The sequence below is a fragment of the Monodon monoceros genome, unplaced genomic scaffold (genome assembly GCF_005190385.1).
Source record: "Monodon monoceros isolate NGI ecotype Baffin Bay Population unplaced genomic scaffold, NGI_Narwhal_1 Super_Scaffold_3, whole genome shotgun sequence".
NCBI lineage: Eukaryota > Metazoa > Chordata > Mammalia > Artiodactyla > Monodontidae > Monodon > Monodon monoceros.
The window spans coordinates 56,311,881-56,332,541 of NW_021703780.1; the positions used below are offsets into that span (position 1 = coordinate 56,311,881).

At 40.0% G+C, this 20,661-nt stretch overlaps 1 protein-coding gene across 1 annotated transcript in view; it reads right to left on the bottom strand.

Annotated features, from left to right (window-relative positions):
- The window catches only part of TOPAZ1 (testis and ovary specific PAZ domain containing 1), a 75,199-nt gene extending 57,404 nt beyond the window's left edge, over positions 1-17,795 (bottom strand). Inside the window, exons 1-4 of the mRNA XM_029244396.1 lie at positions 17,447-17,795; positions 14,548-17,011; positions 3,528-3,589; positions 2,704-2,831 (exon numbers count right to left, since the gene is read on the bottom strand). Of these exons, the coding sequence (XP_029100229.1) occupies positions 2,704-2,831; positions 3,528-3,589; positions 14,548-17,011; positions 17,447-17,795 (3,003 nt within the window). The remainder of the gene's footprint in view (positions 1-2,703; positions 2,832-3,527; positions 3,590-14,547; positions 17,012-17,446) is intronic.
- Between the last annotated feature and the right edge of the window lie 2,866 nt (positions 17,796-20,661).

Here is a 20,661-nt window from a genome sequence, read left to right on the forward strand (position 1 = left end):
TCCAGTGGTTAAGATTCTACACTTCCATTGCAGGGCACACAGGTTTGATCCCTGGTCAGGTAACTAATATCCTGCATGCCGTGCGGAGCGGCCAAAAAAACCCAATCATTTGTGTTATTGCTCTGTTTTTTGTTTGTTTTTTCGTGGTACGCGGGCCTCTCACTGTTGTGGCCTCTCCCGTTGCGGAGCACAGGCTCCAGACGCGCAGGCTCAGTGGCCATGGCTCACGGGGCCAGCCGCTCCACGGCATGTGGGATCTTTCCGGACCGGGGCACGAACCCGTGTACCCTGCATCGGCAGGCGGACTCCCAACCACTGCGCCACCAGGGAAGCCCTCTGTGTTATTGCTCTGTATCAGCCACTGCTCTAGGTGCTAAAGATTCATTTGTGAGCAAAATGGACAAAAATATTTGCCTTCATGGAGTTTCATTCTAGCAGGAAGAGATGGAGGTAAACATAAATAAGTAAATGTAAAGTATATTATATCATGATAAATACAAGAAAGGGGGATATGAAATGTTGACAGAACGGAGAATACTGGAATTTTAGGTTGGATGGCTAGCGGAGGTCTCTCTAAGAACATGAAATTTGAGTAAAGATGTGAAGGAAATAAGAAAGTAAACTACATCTTTTTTTTTTTTTTAGGAGCTAAAATGGCAAGGGCAAAGGCCGTGAAGTGGGAGAAAGCCTGGTTTGTTCCAAGAACAGCAAGGAGGCTAATGTGGTCAGAGTAAAATGGATAAGGAGAGTAGTCAAAGAGATCAGAGAGGTAACAACGTAGGGGAGGGGTAGGGGGAACAGATAAAGGGCCATGTAGGTCACAGTAAGGAATCTCAATATTAAAAGCTACTGGAGAGTTTGAAGCAGAAGAATAACATGATCTAATTTATGCTATGTTGAGAATAAACTACAAGAGGACAATATCAGAAGTTGGAGAAACGTTAGGAGACCACTGCAGTAATTCAGGCAGGAGATGATATTAGGCGGGCCCTGGGCCTGGGCCTGTGTGGTGTGTGTGGGAGTGATGAAAAGTGAATAATTTCCAGACATCATCTGAAGCTAAGGCCAGCAGGATTTCCTTACAGTCTGGATATGGAGTGAGAGAAAAAGAAAGTAAGAAAATCCAAGGTTTTTGAGCCTAAATAACTTATAAAGGATAGAGTTGCCTTTAACAGAAAAGGTGAAAATTACAGGAACGGCTGGTTTGTGGTAGGGCAGGGGACATCTAACAGGAGGTCAGTTTTGAACATGTTAAGTTTGAGAAGTGTAATTGGACATCCAAGTGGAAAAATCAAATAGGCAACTAGACAGAAAGGTCTGCAGCTCGGAGACAAAGTTCAAGCTGGAGATATCAATTTGAGAGTCTTAGCACACAGATGGCATTCAATGCAATGAGGTTGGATGAGACCATCTAAGGAGCAAATCTAGATAGGAAAAGAGAACAGACTCCTGCTCTAGGCACTGGGTCGCTCCAACATGTAGAGGTCAGGGAGATCAGGAGAGACCAGCAAAACCAACTGGGAAGTTGCAGACAGGCAGGACACTAGGCATGCATGTTTAACCTGAAAGCCATGTGAAAAAAATGTTTCAAGGAAAGCGTGATCAACTGTTAAATACTGGTGATAGGTTAAGTAAGATTAAGACTGAACTATGTCTATTAGACTCGGCAACGAGCAGGTCACTGGAGAGTTTAAGACAGGTAGTTTTGGTGGAGGTGAAGGTGAGTATCTTTGGAACTGGAGGAGAGAAACTGGGGATAGAGGGTCTAGACAAGTCTTTGGAGAAACAGGACGACAGGTGAAAAGGAAAATGGGACCATGAAAATGTATTTTTGGTTTTGTTTGAAGATGGGAGAAAAGCATGCTTATGTTGAAGAGAATGATCCAGTAATGAAAGGAGAATTACTGGAGTAGTATTTTAAAAGAGGGAAGAGATGGGTTCTAGCACACAGGTGAAGGGAATAGCCTTGGCCTGTTCATCCAGTGTAACAGAAGTGAAGCTGGAGTTTTGGGAACAGGTGCAGGTAGGTGGCCTAATGTACTGGTAGGAACTTCTTTTCCAATTACTTCAATTTTCTTGGTAAAGTAGGAAACAAGGTTGTTAGCTATGAGGACAAATGAGGAGGAATAAGGAGAAAGAAACATGAAATAGTTGTCTAGGAGTCAATTAAATTATTCAAAAGGTTAAGACAATCATACACATTATCTGGCAGATAACTGATACCCCAAATTTTCTCCATATCATACACCAGTGGTATGTTCCAACATCAAGTTAGGTTTAGCTCCAATTCCTATGCCTTCTACATCTGTGGTCGAATAACTGACGCTTGCATTCATACCACTCAGGCACTATGATATTCTAAAATTTCAAAGAAGATCAAATGATATTCAGTACTTTGTACTTAGTGAGGCAGGAAGATATGTAACAATTTAGAAAGATTTACATAGGTTTAAGAACTTTAGGATTCTAAAAAGCTAAATATATAATTAAACAGCATACCCCATTTTCCCAGACAAGTGAAACTCTATTAATACTGTGCTTATGGTAAGCATCAAGCAGTATGTCCCATGGCCAGAATGACGTGACTCTTTTACTCAACAAAAAGGCCATTCCCTTGTCACCTGACAGCACTGCTAAGATGGACTTCTGTATTTACCACTATCTGGACCAAGAAATAAGAAAATGCAAAAGATTCCCTAGTACCTTTTCATCCAAGTCTGAACTTTTTGTGTGTTCACTGACGTCTCCCAGTTTTTCATTTGAAGAAGTCTCATTAGTAACTTCACCTAAGGAAATGTTTGCACCTTTGGAATCATGTTTTATCTCACTTGCTGAAAAGAAATAATATTCAACTGTAGAAACTTTAAATGACAAAATAACCAAGTCATTTAAAGATTGTTCTAAAAATGAGTTAGAATTCAGAGACTCTTTTAAAGTCCAATGTGACAAATATGAAGCAGCATTTTCAGCAAATTATACATTTATTCCTCCCTCTCTATCAAAATAACTCCATTACATGGTATAAAAAGAATTGGCAGTAAGACAAAATTGAGACATAAAGATAAATTTAAGAATCTTTCTTGATCATGTCCAGCTATTTTTCAATATATTTTTAAAATTTGAAAGTTTTTGAAATTAACTTTCAAATTATTTCCTGTAAAGATTCAGTTATTTAAACTTAGGATTAGCTATTATTAAAAAAATATTAAAAAGGACTCAGATTTAAAATGCGGTAAAGCTTAAATATATATTTCAGTTTCAAAAATGAGACTACAAAAATTGCTAAGGTCAATTATCTTTTGTAGATAAAGCCTAACAAAGTTATTTATTAAATAATCAACTGGAAAATTTCTCAAAATCTGATCTGCCAACCAGGCAAAACTGAGGAAAAACTGACAAACTGTAAAACGTGGTTGACAGACTCTAAAATGAAAAGCTTCCTATTTTAATGAATTCATTCTGACTATGCCTAAATAGAGATATAAAAATACTTCAATATTACACATTCTGAAAATGTCAAATTTTACCTGCTGACAAGGAAGCACAGATCTCTGACTTCATCAATTCAGGATCCAGTACAGGGAGTTCTCTATTATAAAGCAAACAGAGCTTACACATTATAACATATTCTAGCAGAACTATCCACTCCTCTAAACATAACACAATACTAGCTTTAGCAGCCTGGTGAACATCAGCTCAAGTCCTCCAAGGCCAGAGTACTATTCTGGGATAGCACACCCAAGCAGATTCTGCATTTGGTTCTTTTTTTTTTTTTTTTTTGGCGGTACGCGGGCCTGTCACTGTTGTGGCCTCTCCCGTTGCGGATGCGCAGGCTCAGCGGCCATGGCTCACGGGCCCAGCCGCTCCGCGACATGTGGGATCTTCCCAGACCGGGGCACAAACCCGTGTCCCCTGCATCGGCAGGCGGACTCTCAACCACTGTGCCACCAGGGAAGCCCCTGCATTTGGTTCTTTAATCACATTCGCCACAATTGTTAGGGAGTGCTGCCACTCAAACTTTGTTACTCAGAGAGAACTGACGACATATACCAGGCATTTAAAACATTTTTAAAGTATTACACCAATGCAAAATAATGTTTACCTCCTACTCTTAAGCATGTGTATGTATGTCTTACCGCCAATGTAAAAGGAAGAGTGTGAGAGCAGTGTGAATCTCTTTTTGTAGTCTCTGAAGACAACCTAAGGTCTAAAGGTAACAGCTATGGAGATCAGAGTTAAACCAACCTGGGTTCAAATATTGTTCTGCCACTTACTATGTCAACAGTGGCAAAATTATTTAAATTCTTTGAGTCTAACCATATCTGTAAAATGAGAATACCACTTACCCACGAGGTTATTGTGAGAATTAAATAAGATAAAATGTCCTTAAAGCCAATGGCATAGGCTCAACAAATGAAAACTACAGCTATAGGAGCCACTCAAAAACAAGTGGCCAGGGTTTCCCTGGTGGCACAGTGGTTAGAAGTCCGCCTGCCGATGCAGGGGACACGGGTTCGTGCCCTGGTCCGGGAAGATCCCACATGCCGCGGAGTGGCTAGGCCCGTGAGCCATGGCCGCTGAGCCTGCGCGTCCGGAGCCTGTGCTCCACAACGGGAGAGGCCACAGCAGTGAGAGGCCCGCGTACCGCAAAAAAAAAAAAAAAAAAAAACAAGTGGCCAAACACTATTCCATTTTTAAAAACTTGGACAAAAGTATATAAAAGTACACAGAATAAAATATAATAGGACTTCCCTGGTGGCGCAGTGGTTAAGAATCCGCCTGCCTGGACAAGAATAAAGATGCAGACATAGAGAATGGACTTGAGGACGTGGGGAGGGGTAAGGGTAAGCTGGGACGAAGTGAGAGAGTGGCATGGACATATATACACCACCAAATGTAAAACAGATAGCTAGTGGGAAGCAGCTTCATAGCACAGGGATGTCAGCTCGGTGCTTTGTGACCACCTAGAGGGGTGGGGTAGGGAGGGTGGGAGGGGAGGCGCAAGGGGGAGGGGATATATGTATACATATAGCTGATTCACTTTGTTACACAGCAGAAACTAACACAACATTGTAAAGCAATTATACTCCAACAAAGATGTTTAAAAAAAGTAAGTACATTTATATAACTTTAAGTTTATAGACACATGTATGAAAACAAATGGCTTTTTAAATTATATGATATTATACTTTGTGAGAGGGATTTTCCTTCCAAGTTTCAATGTTACCTCAATTATTCAGGACCTTAATTCTGCTTTTTAAAAAAATTTTCTCTGAAAATAGTATCGTCTTTGATTTTCTGCTTTGAACTACCTTATCATTTAAAAAAACTTGTGTATATAACAAAAAAAAAGGAATCCGCCTGCCAATGCAGGGGACACGGGTTCGAGCCCTGGTCCAGGAAGATCCCACATGCCACAGAACAACTGAGCCCGTGCGCCACAACTACTGAGCCTGCGCTCTAGAGCCCGCGAGCCACAACTACTGAGCGCACGTGCCAAAACTACTGAAGCCCGCGTGCCTAGAGCCCATGCTCTGCAACAAGAGAAGCCACCGCAATGAGAAGCCCGCACACCACAACGAAGAGTAGCCCCCGCTCGCCGCAACTAGAGAAAAGCCCTTGTGCAGCAATGAAGACCCAACGCAGCCAAAAATAAATATAAATAAATTTAAAAAAAGAATGAGAAAATAAAAGTACAAACAAGACACAAATATATACAAATCCCCTCCCCCAATTCATACCTCTTGACTCATATCTACTAGAATAACTCCATTTCAGTATTTCAAAGGTCTCTCCAACTCAACATGTCTAAATTTGACCTCATGACCAGCATCCCTCCCCAATCCTGCCTGTTTTCATCAGAGAATTGTAATGCCCTTCTTTGAAACAAGAGAAACCAGGTATCATCCTTAACTCCTACCTCTAACCTCGCCCCCATTTGATTAATCAATCTTCACTTCCTAAACCTCTCTCAAATCCACTCCCACTTCTGGTTGAAGTCACCATGTCCTTTGGTCTAATTATGACAACAGCTCCTTGCCAATTTGTTCTCCACACCAGAGCTGTCATGATTTTTAAAATGTAAATCTGATCAAATTCTCTACTGGAAGTAAAGTCCTTCAGTGAATCTCTATATACTCTTAGGATAAAGTTCAAACTCACCATGAATTCTAGTTTGTCTAGGATGATCTGTGTATGTCTCTTATCCTGGCATATTAATTATTAATACCTCCCCCCCCATTTCCCTCTCAAAATTTTTGCAATTCAGAAGATCAATTCCATGGTCATCCTATTTACAAAGCCCTGCACGACTGAGCTTTCTGCATATTCTGTAGGTTCATTTCTTGCCACCTGAACACTAAGCCATGGGATGTTATTTCTGTCTCTCAGTTGTAACATGCTCTTCCCTGCAGGCCTACCTATAGACTACTCCTTCCCTCTCAATTTTCGACTCACTTTTCTTCACCTATTGCCTAGTTCCTATTCTTTAGTGTTCAACTTAAATGTTACTAGGGCGAGGAAGCCTTCAACACCTTGCACTTTTCCTATCATATTTTATTGTATTTGCTTAATCATTTGCAGCCCTTGATAGACTAAAAGCTCTGTGAGAACAAGGTCCACATGCATCTAGTTGCTAACCATATACTCAGCACCTAACATCCTCCTGGCCAGACACCAGGGAGACGCAAATGAAGGCGCCTCTCTCCTGTCTACAAACTCCCAGCATAGCAGGAGGTGCACATACAAGGAGACATAATATACTGAGATCTGTGCCAAGAGAACTACTGGAACAAATCCCTAGAATAATATCTCAGATGTGATTTAGAGGACAAATGAATGAAAAGAAAGGAACTTTTGGATAAAGAAACACATGCAAAAGGATTCAGATAATGACATATTGTGGAAACAGTGAGCTGCCTGCTCTGCTTATCTTTAATTAGCCTCCCCCCACACTTTCCTCCCCACCAACCCCATAGCTGCCAAAGACAGAATGGATGCAGATCCACCAAAGAGCCATAATAAGCCATGCCAATCAATTTAGACTCTATCCTCAGGTGGCTGAGAGCCACCGGAGTACTGTAAGCAGTCACTGGCAGATCAATTTCTACTTCAAAATATTACTGTGGAGGAGGATATACTAAGAGATTTCAGGAAGATTAACCAGGAGCTAATTGCAATAATTTAGAAGAAATATGAATAAGATAGTAGCAGTGAGAATTGAGAGAAAGGAAAAACCATGAGAGATATTCAAGGTAATAGCATGAATAGGATTAACTGACTCAATAAATAGAGAATTGAGGGCTGTTTCTAATTATGCTGAAAGTTACATTCACAAATAGGTACAGCCCAGACACACAGAAGGTTATTCCTTAAAAAAAAAAAAAACCCAAAACCCAAAAAAGTAAATAAGTATAGCAAGTGTACTGCTTTAATTTCAAAGTATTACAATAGTATTTTTAATACTGCTGGTATAGTTCATAAGAGAAACTTTTTACTATGAATAAGTAACTTATAAGGAAGGTAAAATTGCACATGCCACTCTTGTTAGAAGTAATTTAGTTTTGTTTTGAATTTGCAAGACACAAAGAGATACGAAAAAGTTAAATTCAACTAGATTAGGAAAAATAAAATTGTAACCCCCATAAATATATTACAGCTTTGCATTAGTGGAGTAGAAAGGGGGAAAAATGAAGGGTAGAAGGAAGAAAGGAGAGAAACAGACTTGGGTGAGGCTACAGAATACAGGGAAGCAAAAGAGAAGATCTGAGCAAAAAGGAGAGGAGAATAAGAGAGGCTTCTGAAGAACTACATAGATTACGTCAGGTTTATCCTCTAACAGAGCATTTTTCAAGGGGGTGATGTAATTTAATGGGTTCCAACCAGGATTTTTAAATAAAACAGAATAAAATACAAAATATGATACTAGACCACATGTAGTAAGGGAAATACTATTTTTATAAATCTATTGTCTTACATATTCATAGGTAGGTACCAGACTGTAATGTAAAATGTATCTTTAGTATGGGTAACTGACAAACAGGTTTGAAGACGACAGCTCTAGAATAATTATTAGCAGAAAAAGCTTGAAAACTAAGAGAATGTTATTGCCCAAGAAAAATTCAGAATGTTATTGCTCAAGAAAAATTCAGAAAAAATTCCCAAGAAAAATTCAGAATGCCCAAGAAAAATTCAGAATGTTATTGCTTCCTTTTGAGATGCTAACTAGCTGAGTGCAGTCAATGTTCACTTATTTACACACTCACATATTGTTTGTGAAAAGGACTACCATAAACTCACTGGGGCAATTATTCTGCAGATAACAGTGGCCCAAAACAGAAATATTACAGTATCCAATTCAGTGGGCCAGAGGTTCCCAAGCCTGATGCCAGGATGTGAGGTGCTCGGTCTCCTAATATTACAAACGATAACTCCATCAAGTACAGTACCATTTATTTCAGCAAAAACAAACAATGGTTTATGTGGTCCAAAAGAGAAAAAAGTAAAAATCAGAATGATGCTTCTTCATACTGCACCACCTGCTACTTTAAAGAGAAGGATGAGGGCTTCCCTGGTGGCGCAGTGGTTGCGAATCCGCCTGCTATTGCATGGGACACAGGTTCAAGCCCTGGTCCGGGAAGATCCCACATGCCGCGGAGCAACTAAGCCCATGCATCACAACTACTGAAGCCCGTGTGCCTAGAGCCTGTGCTCCGCAACAAGAGAAGCCACAGAAATGAGAAGCCTGCACACAGCAACGAAGAGTAGCCCCTGCTCCCCACAACTAGAGAAAGCCCGCGTGCAGCAACAAAGACCCAACGCAGCCATAAATAAATAAATGAATTAATTAATTAAAAAAATAAAGAGGAGGACGAGATGAGAGAGGAAAGGGGTCAAAAAGTAAATAATGTTCTGTGGCAGTCTATAGAATAATGGATTTGAAGCCATGTAAAGAACCAAAGTGCCACTCTTCCAGCATGCTGTTTTGGGGAGGGGAGATCGACTTTGGAGCAGGTTGCCCTGTGTCCAGATCTCAGCTCTGATACTTACTAGTTGTGTGTCCTTTGGAAAGTTAGTGACTTTGACTCAATTTTAAAGATATGGTCAATCTCAGAATTGTTCTACTTAATGAAATAGCATAAGTAATGTATCTAGCACAGGGTAGACACTAAATGTCAGTTCTTACAATTAAGTGTAAAATTGTGCATTATAGTTAGAGTGCCTCAGATATTCAGTGGACAGGGAGAATGGAGTAAGATGAGCTTCTTGAAAGACAGGCCAAGGAGTCTAAATAAATGAGGGAAAGAAAGAGAATGACCTTTACTTTTGCTGGAAAGCATTTTTTGTTTTTGTTTTTGGGGTTTTTTTGGTCATTTGGTATTGTAAACCTGGTGACAGAGGCCAGTCTCTTGGGGAACAAACTGATTCCCCAAGATCTGAGAAAGTAAGTGGGGTGGATTTCTTGAGACGATATAATTTACCCAGCATAGATCCATGCTAGGCATGGTCTAAATGGGACTCAAATGCCTGGGCAAAAGTAATAGGCTTTTATTTTCTGTACAGTGGTGCTAGGTATTTTTCCCCCTAGAAGTTTATTATTTACCAGCTCTAGAATGTACAATGGCTTTTCATGGATTTAAGTCCAAGTTGCAAAGGTGGTATAAATGATCCAAACTGATCACCAGCATCAATTCTATACCAAGTTCAAATTTTGATGCCTAATTTTCCAACCTTCTTAGTCTGGTATCACCCTACTTATCAAGTCTTATTTTTACTATTCTTAAACATCTATCTGCTTTAGAAAAAAAGGATTCACTGTCTCCATTTACATATATTCCAATGCTTGAGAAACAGCCTACAACATAGTAGGAATTGAAACCTTAATTCTCTCCCCTCCCTCAATGTATGAGTGATTGGGTTTACAAAGGCAAATGAGACATGGACATTTCCCACCCTCAAGAAGTCCAACAGTTTATGTGAGCCATGGAATACAAGATATGGTACACAAAAGTTAAGTATCTGTCTCACACACACACAAAGAGAAAATGATGTTCCCATGGAAAAGTGTCTGAGATATCCACTCTAAACCAAGAACTTATTATAGAGGATAACACCAGAAACAAAAAGGAAAGAAAGAAAGAAAAATAGAGAATATACACAAGAGTATATATTCTTGTGCAACTGTATTTACATTGGTGGGTACCACGATGAAAATTAGACTGTATTCAGCAACAAAAAATATGTTCTCCTCTCAAGACTTCACTGAACTCATTAAATGTTGCATCTACAAAGAAAATAAAACAAGACTAATAACTGTGTTTATAATAAAATGGGCAAATAAAACATATTTTATCAAAATTATTAAGGTCTACTAGATTAGTGTATGTTTTGTTGGCTAAAGCTCAATTTTCTGATTCCTGTTGTGTAATCAGGCCTGTACAATGCTCTTAGTTGGCTGACTCAATCTGTTGAGTTCCTAACTATGTGAAGATTTAAAAAAAGTAATCATGTTATTTGGGTTTTTGCTATTAAGTTGTATGAATTCCTTATGTATTTTGGATATTAATCCTTCATCAGATACATGATTTGCAAATACTTTCTCCCATTCCATAGGCTGCCTTTTCATTTTGTCTAGACAAATAGTATATGGTCCCACTTGTATGTGGAATCTAAAAGAAAGAACTCATAGGAACAGAGATGAATGTGTCAGCTAACCTTATTATGGTAATCATTTTGCAACATATACATATATCAAATCATCAAATTGTACACCCTAAACTTACATAAATGATATATCAAATATGTCTCAATAAATTTGGAAATAAAGAGAAAAAAGAAAAGTAAAAAAAAAAGGTCCAATAGTATTAGCAGGTGAGAGATGTAAATTATATCATCATGAAATCAGTGCCATAAGTGAGGTAGCAAAAGGTGCTGTGGGAAGAGAACGGCTCCTACTTCTGTCTGAAGAAATCATAATCTGCCCTGCACAACCATATTCATAGCTACCTTTACCTTCTGCCCACATTTTCTTTATTAATTTTCTACCTCTCCAAACTTTCTTCCTTCTTCCCCCTTGTTAATCTAAATCAATCCAACCGTTAAGGATCAGTACAAATTTTGGCTTTTCCAAGAGGCCCTTTCAACCCTCTTTTCTAAACTACTAGTGTTCTTGTACCTCAGTTTACATATTTTTGTTTCAAACACATTAGTCCCCACTTCCCCAGCTATATAGTAATTCCCGTGAACATTTGGCAGATTCTTAAAATCTCAATGATCCACTGTATAATATCACTTGACTGATATTCTAGCATACGTGATTGAACATAATCCTATATTCTAGTACAGATTCACTGTCCAGCACTGACTATTACAGACATTCTCAGATCTCTAACCATACTTACAGGCTAATTCAAAAGTTTTACCTATTTCACCCATTATATATGTCTAAGTTCATCAGTTCAAGTCTTAGGGAATTAGTTCTAATATGCTTCTAATGCTTTGGATTTTAATATGGACTTCCCCCACAGTGGAGACTGACAATGAATAAGTATTCTAACATAACTTAAATGCCTTACAAATAAACTCAGGTTTGTCTACCTGTTTTACCAATAAGAGGTAGTCCAGAGCTTCTGACAATTTCTGGGCATAGCCCTCCCATCCTCAATTTCTATTTCTGTAAAACAGAAACTCATTCTAACAGGTTTCAACCTCTCAGTGTCCTAGAGTGAGGAAGCAGTAATGTACTAATTAGCAACTGATTGGCAAAAGGGAGAGAGCTAACATTAGAAATTATGTTTTAAGCTTCATCTAGTTCTAGAACCATTAACAATTTTCTGTATAACTATTAGCAGACCCTCTGGTGATCATGCGTCCATTTTTCCCTGTTAAGGTTTATCCTAGCACTGTGGATGACTGTAAAACTGGTATTTCCAGTGCAGAAAAATGAAAATATTAAAATAACTACTGAGGAAATTTTAAAGTTTATTTAAAAACCAAAACTTCAGAAGCAGGGATGAAAGAAAAAGAAGAGCTAAAAACAAGTATAATTGGTACTCCTGCCATAAAAGGAAATGAAGTTACAATAACAGAAAAATTATCTGAAGTAAATTTGATTCTTGGTCTGTCTTTTTTTTTTTGCGGTACGCGGCCCTCTCACTGTTGTGGCCTCTCCCGTTGTGGAGCACAGGCTCTGGACGCGCAGGCTCAGCGGCCACGGCTCACGGGCCCAGCCTCTCGGCGGCATGTGGGAACTTCCCGGACCAGGGCACGAACCCGTATCCCCTGCATCGGCAGGCAGACCCTCAACCACTGCACCACCAGGGAAGCCCAGGAACTAATTTCTTGTTGTAAAGAAGTATATTGATTCAGCAGTTCCTTTAGTTTCACTTCAGTCCCTCCTTCCCCAAGTTAAACATAAGTAAAATTAAATGTTTACTAAAAAGTGGCATGATCCAACTTTTCTGAAATTATATCCACATGTATGCCTAGACAGGCATACAAATTTTGAGTAATTAATTTGTTATTTTGGGTGGTGAGATTCCCTCCCTCTTACACTTTTAATATAATGAACACGTATCACTTTTATAAAATCAGCCATTATCCTAAGAAAGAAAAAAAAAGTATAAAAAACAAACTTTATGCCCAGTTTACAATATTTCTCTCTTTCTACCTTCAACTGCAGTTCACTGTCAACATCTTGTTAGCTAACAGAGATGTTTGCCTTTGAAAGAGTTAAAAGCACCTTTAATTAACTACCTTTTATTGAGCTCTTACTATTCTCTCAGTATTACACCAAAACCTTTCCCATCCCTTCATTGATTAATCCTCACGACCTTGAGAGGCAAGTACCTTCCCTTTTTACAGATAAGGTAAAATATCAATAATTTGCCTACAAGGTGACAGAGCTATTAGGGAAAGGAAAGAAAAGAAAAAAGATTCAAAAACCTAGGTCAGACTATAAAGGTTAAGTTCTTGACCACTAATTTTAAACTAAGATAGTTCAAATCCAGTGTGAATTTGGACAACTGACAACTTGTCATCTTCATTTTTTCCACCTCAAAATGGGCAGATTACCATCCTCATTATGGACGGTTTTAAAAAATGACAGATAAAGCTCTTGGTCCTTCCTCTGGGATATAGAAAGTACTCTATTTGGTGATAAGTTACAAGTTATTGTCACACTAAGAACATCAAGAAGAATGTAATATCACAAAAGTAACTAAAATTTATGAATACCAGACAAATTTAAGTCATGTACTATTGAATCTTAGTGGAAGGTGTTTATGTTTTGAGTCTGTTCACAGAACATTCCAATATTCCAGTACTGTAACATACAAATATAAATTAGAGCTTAAAGAATTATAAAAATTTAGTAAAATATGACATAATAGTAAATAAAATTTAGGCCAATCAGATAGGTCAATTTCCCGAACAAGAAGGTTATTACTTGGCTCCATTTAAAGTTGATTCAGGCAAACTCACTCTCTTTGGGGGCTAAGTCATCATTTAAAATCATCAACTTAGATGGATCTAGAGACTGTCATACAGAGTGAAGTCAGAAAGAGAAAACCAAATATCATATATTAACGCATATACGTGGAACCCAGAAAAATGGTCCAGATGAACCGGTTTTCAGGGCAGAAACAGAGACACAGATGTAGAGAACAAATGTATGGACACCAAGGGGGGAAAGTGGTGGTGCTGGGGGGTTGGTGGTGTGATGAACTGGGCGATTGGGATTGACATGTATACACTAATATGTATAAAATGGATAACTAATAAGAACCTGCTGTATAAATAAATAAATAAAATTCTAAAATTAAAAACAAAATAAATAAAAATTCTACTATTTATGGCAAAAAAAAAAGAATCACCTTTACTTGCTTTTAACCAATATGCCTATTCTATCCTTGCTGATATTAAAGCAACATTTACTCAAAAAATAATAATAATAAATTAAAAAAAATAAAACCATCACCTTAAAAGTAAAACCATGAAAAAAAATTCGTGCTTTTCCCCTCTGAATATTAGTTTAACTTTTGATTCGACTTTCAAGCTCTAATTCAAATAAACTTTTCCAAGGCTTCTCTGGTCACTGAAAAATGGATTTTTTGTCTAACAAGGAAGCCACAGAAAATGGGTTAAAATACATAGCACTGTTCTTAATACGTAACTTGGCTGAAATAAAAGTATATCTGTGTATTTACAATTATTAAAAAACTATGAAAATAAATTTGACTTTTGAAAGAAGCAATCTCACTAATTTAAAAAGCCACTTTATAAACCACCATTTAAAATTCCGAACAGCTAATCTGCTCCATTAAAATTTCAAATATATATAATTGTTTTATTTTGATTCTAAGTTTCAGCATTAATGACATTTCCAGGTCTTAGCAATTATACACTATATTACATTTAATAAATAACTGGGTTAAAAAAATAATGGAGCGTCAACGATCACTGAATAAATTAGTGACACCTAAGAGTAGAAAGTGCTTTTGAAACCTGCAACAATAATCTGTACCAAAAGGCATACTTGAATATGCATACCTCAAGTCATCACTTGGTTCTTTTTTTTCTGGAAGTTCCATGTGCTTGGAGTCTGTTGACTGGTGCTCTTCAGCAACATCGGGCTCCTGGCTTATCACGGGAACCTCGGAAGTAAATGAGAGCTCCCCTTCATTGGAGACTCCAAAGAGGTCTGGGTCATCTTGAATTACATCAATTAAGAGGACATCATCTTCATATGCTTTAAGAATATCTGGAAACCCCACTTCAATTTCTGAAACGTTCTCAGTCATTTTTCTACCACTAACTTCAGAGAAAACTGCTTTGAATCTTTCTTGTTCACTAGAGCAGAAGGCAGGACTTTTCTTTATATACCCAGGATCACAAGAAATAGTATTATTTTCAACTGTGAGAGAAACAGCTTCCTTATTAGAAACAATATTGCCTGGTTTAGAGATGTGGTTAGATGGTTTATTATCATTACCTTGCTTTAAAAAGCTTGGAGAAATAATACAGGAACTCTTACTGCAGTATGAGTCAGAAGCAGCTTGCACTGGAACTACACTATTTTGTATGCTCAAAGATTGAGGTCCTGAAGTTACTGTGGTGACATTTTCTTTAGTCCTATTCTGCCTTACCTCTGCTCCAGATAAACTGTCAAGAAGTTCTAGGGGACTATATACTTCTCTCTCTGATGACTTGCCATGTATTTTTCTTTTTTCTGTTTTGTTCTTAAGTAAGGGAATTTTAAAATTAGTCAGCCGTCCTGTGTTCAATATCTTAATCACGTCTGGAACAACCAGTGTTTGCTTAGCAATGCATGCTTTTCGATGAATCGTTTTGCCTGTAGAGCTATTTGCTTCCTGGCCATCCTGGGAAGCCACTGTCAAATTCAGTTTTGTTAAATTCCCTCTATCTCTTTTTTTACTTCCTGTTAAGTTTTGAGTCACATTAGTTAATGGAGTATCTTCAATAGTATTAGAAACTACCTCTGACGCACTTCTGCTTAGTTTCTCTGACTTCATTTTTTTATTATCATTGATGATAGGTTCCTTTATAACCATTAAAGTAGGTTCCACTGTAGAGACTGAAAATAAACAATTTAAATTAGAATCCAATTTCTCTCTACTTGAAGATTCACTGCTTGTTTCTGTTAGAGAACTTTGTAGCATCAATTTGGAATCAGTTAAATGAGTTTGATTTGTTTGGTGTTTAAGAAAATCATCTTGCCTAAAACTTTCCTGAGACCCAGGAAGAAAGTTATTTGACTGTGGCAAGGAAGCCTTTTTCCAACACTGGGCAGATATTCTAGCACATGAATAACAAGGCCAAGTTCTTTTGCCAGTCATTGGTATTGTTCTTTGACAGCTAAATTTAGATTCTTCAGCTTCATTCTTCGAGTCTTCCCTCGAAGCTCTCTTTTCAATAGGATGGCAATCGCTAGGTGACTTCACTATTGAGTTTTTCATCCACTTAAAATACTCCTCTGGATCCATCCTTTTACATCCTAAAGGCTCTGAAGCATTCTTTTTTTCTTCTTTTGAAAGTGGCTCAAGAGTTTTCTGAAACATAGGATTTACATGGTGTTCATGACTTGTTTTTTTCCCTGTTTCTGGAAGACTTAATAAATGATCCATTGGTGACAGCGTGTTATTGTTTACTTTTCTCAAAACTTCTAAAGGACTTTTTTTAGCCTCTAAAGTCTCTGTTTTTTTACCTTCAGCACCTGTTTTGTTTTCTTGTAACACCAGCTCAGATTTGTTATACACATTAGAGAATTTCATCTTAATAACCATTTCATCTCCTTTTTCAGACACCTTCATCCTTTTTCTGGGTTTTCTCCCAACACTGCTCTCCTCTAATGAATGTTTATTTTTTTCACTTTGAAGGCAGGAAAGCAAGCCCTTATTTTTACTTTGGTATGAGTCATTTTCTTCAAGTAATAACTGATTTACTCCCATTAAGTTTTCTTCAGTTTGTAAAAGCTGAGGAATATTATTTGCGTCACTCTTATCTCCAAGACCCCTAGGGTTTTCTTTCTTTAACTCTGGGGAATTTTCTGGTACATGCATATATCCACCATCAGGTTTATATGCAAGGTTATTTTCATCATTACAACTCTTGGAATGGGGGAAACAACTGCAATCACGTAATCTTAAAATGCAATTATTTTCTACTCCAGGTGACAAGCTGTTACAAGAATATTTTGGAGTATTCTTGTACAGTTCATCTTGGAATTCAACCTTACTATTTTGTGTAGCCTTATTTTCAGTTATTTTGAGAGGTGGCCGTTCTAAGCTTTTAAATTTTTTAATTCGAATTCTTCTTTTAATACCTTTTACCAAACTTTCCTTACCCAAAGACTGCAAGAAAGCCATACTTTGAAATTCACTGCATTCCACTATTTGGAAAGATTCCGAACTGGTTAATGACTCCTTTCTTACCAGGTCAATCCCTGGCTGTGGATCATCACTTGAGGCTTCAGTAACTTTTCTTTTTTCCTTGGCTGAACAAAACAACAAAACATACCAGAAAAGATTTTACATTGAGGAGGAAAAGCAATATCACTTAAAAAAAAAAAAAAATTGTGAAGCCATCCATTTTTATTTCCCTGAATAGCCGTATGGAAACATACATTTGTTTTTAAATCAAAGACCTAATTTCTATTAAGGTCCTGTATAAATTCTAAGACAGCTGAATAACCCCTAGCATCATGATTTCATACAAGCCAAAGTGAATCACTAGTAGGAATTCCTTTTACAGAACTTCTGAGCAAGGAATCCTAACAGGACAAACACCTTTTAAGCGAATTCCTGTTTTTTTCTCTCAGGGTCAACCGTGTGCATCAGTAAAGCCCATGTAGATGCAAGTGAAACGCCAGTGGGTGCAGGAGAAGGGGTGCAAAGGCTAGAAAGGGAGTGACCCCTGCGTGCTTCCTTACTGTGTCTTCCCGATTGCAAGGGGAGCTCCACCTCCTTCGCTGCTTCGAAGCCCGGCCGGTCCGACGGGTCTGAAGAGCCCACCTGGCCCCCCGGCCCCTCCACTCGCCGCCTCGCTGAGGCCTTCCCAGCCCCGAACGCCTCACCCGACTTGTCACTTTTTACCTCTTCTCTCCCAGACGCCCGGGCCACCATCCCCCTCTTTTGCCTGCTCTCTTCGCGCCCCCCGGCCTCAGGGCCACAGCCTCCCGCCTTGCCTGGTCCCGGCCGCCTGCCTCTCTTCCTCGGGCCTCGCGCTACGCCTTTACGCCCTGGGGCCGTCGCTGGGCCCGACGCCCGCGGCTGCCGCATCCGCCCCGGGCCGCCCGTCTGCCCACCGAGGCCCGCCACGCCCGCTGGCAGGAGCCCACCGACCACCCAAAAGCTGCTTCGGCTGCCAGGCACCCGCGGCCCTCAGCCCCGCCCCGCCGCGCCCAGCCGCCAAGACCCTGGGACCGGAAGCGGAAGTGGGGTCCGCGATGCCTGCCTGGGGCAGGCGCGGCAAGGCCCAACGGCCGGAAGGACCTCGAGGCTTTGCAGCTGGCCCCTCCGCCGTGCATTGCGGGGCGTGGGGGTGGCGCCTTCCAGTAGGCCGGGCGCTCCCACGGCCACCTCTGGCGCCTGGTTGCTCGCAAAAACCGAGTGGCTTCTAACTCCGCCCCAAGTCTCTTGTGGGGGGTCCCTTTCCATATGCCTTCCTGACATCCTATACGCACCTCAAACTTCAGTTTTGCAAAACTGACCTTGTCTTTCATCACGGGCTTGCTCCTCTTGTGTTGGTGGATGCGTCACCGTCTACCCAGTTGTCTAAGTCAGAAACCTAGAAACCATCAGATACCCTTCTTTCCACTTCATCCCTCGCATCCACGTTCATTAGGTCCGATTGATTCGACTTTCTGTGTTTGTCAGCCACTCGCCTTGGCTCTGGCTTGCAGACTCTGACCCACTGTGTCAACCTCCTAGATTTTATTCATGCCTCCATCCTTGTGCTTTTTCAGTCAGCTTCCACCTGCCGCCAGGCCATGCCCTTCCAATGAAAGGATATCTTGGCATTTCCCAGCTTGCCCTTTCATGAACCTCCTTTGCTCAAAGACTGAAACTAACAGAAAGTCCAAACTCTTCATTGTGGTATTTGTGGCTCTTTCTGATATGGCCCCTGAATTGTTGGTTTTGTCTCTTACTGCCACTGTAGGGGAGAAGGTGTGCTTCAGTGGAAATCTATGCACAGGAGTCACCCTTCTGCATTATCTGATTCTGATTCTATGGGAGATACTTTACAACTATATAAGTTGTAAATGAGTGGTAGCATTGCAAAATAATGGTCTATAGATATGCAAATTCTCTCCTACAGAAGTTCAGTGGACTTCCCACTCCTTGTGGAAGAAGCCAGTTTTGCCTCCGTTTGCACATTCATTTCAATATTCCTGGTCTATAAACGTGTCTGTTCTTTGGACTCACCCTTTGAGTGGTTATTATAAAATCTGCCTGATGGGAGAAACAAAATCTTTAACATGTTCATTTTTACATCTATATGACAGTCATGATTTTGAAACTGAGCAGGACCCTGCGGGGCCCTCCTGCTTACAAAAGTCTTTCTGTTTCTCCATTTCTTGTTTATAGGCTTCCCCTGAGTTCCAAAAGGGCAGATTCAGACAGTTACTAATTAGGGAAGTGAGGGAATGTAGAAACAAAGGGAAAACAGTAGTGCAAGAAACAATAGTGCATTGATAAAGCACAGTCTTAATTCCTCCTCAAGGGATATACAGAACAATCTGATATCTTTGAGTTCTACAGGAACTAAGTAGCCCACCCAGGTAGAGGATGGTAACTTCAGACTGAGCACAAGCACATAGACCCCATAGATCCCAGACTAGTTTGAACCAGAAGACTGATGATTAAGATTCCTGAAACACCACCCTGTTACTTCACCACCAACCAATCAGAAGAAAGTCATGCATCCTGCAGTCCTCAGCCCTAAATGTTGCTTTTAAAAACTCTTCCCTGAAGACCATCAGAGATTTTGGCTCTTTTTGCAGCACGAGCTGCCTGTACTCCTTGCTTGGTGCCCTGCAAATAAATGCTATACTTTCCTTCACTACAACATGGTGTCAGTAAATTGGCTTTGCTGTGCTGTGGGTGAGCAGACTCAAGTTCAGTAACAATTTTAATTGGGGCAGGGGTGCTATCTTTTAACACCACACATACCCTTGCCTGCCTGCACTTAAACCACATTGGAATACTACTGAAGTTCCCTAGATTCCATATGATCCATCATGCTGATAGGGATAGAGTAGGAGAGTTACACAGGTAGCTTTAGAAATCCCGCTAGGGGATTATAGATAGAGAAGGAACTTTGGGAGACCATTGTAAGTTAATGACCACTCAAGAAAGTAATCAGAACATTGTGAAACAAGACAGGCCTGCTTAACAACGAAACCATGCAATAAAAGCGTTGCAGGAAGGGGGACCCCTGCCAGGGCCCAAGAGCGGGCTCTTGTCTAACACTTGGAAATGAGTTGTCCGAAGAGACACACGTGCTGACAAAGCAAGAGACTTTATTGGGAAGGGGTGCCCAGGTGGAGAGCAGGAAGGTAAGGGAACTCAGGAGAACTGCTCTGCCATGTGGCTCACAGTCTCAGGTTTTATGGTGATGGGATTAGTTTCTGGGTTGTCTCTGGCCAACCATTCTGACTCAGCGTCCTTTCTGGTGGTGGGCACATCGCTCAGCCAAGATGGATTCCAGCGAGGATTCTGGGAGGTTGGTAGGACATGTGGACTGGAGTCTCCTCTCTCCTTTTGACCTTTCCCATATTCTTTTGGTTGGTGGTGGCTTGTTAGTTCCGTGTTCGTTACCAGGATCTCCTGTCCTAAAATAACTCATGCAAATTGTTACAGTCTTTACCTGGCCAGGGTGGGCAGTTTCAGTCAGTGTTTCCCCTAACAAAAGCACCGAGATATGCCCCAGGCCATTAAGTGAAAAAATGAGACCTGCGTCCTGCTGGTCGAGGTCAGCAAGATAATGATCCTTAGGACATGCACCTCTGCACGTACCAAGGACAGGAATAGAGGGGAAAGGTGACATTCCAAAGTAGAAGACCCTCATTATACTGAAACCTGAGATGATTTAACATATTTTACTGTATGTTACCACTCTTATGCTGATTTGAATAGCCCCATG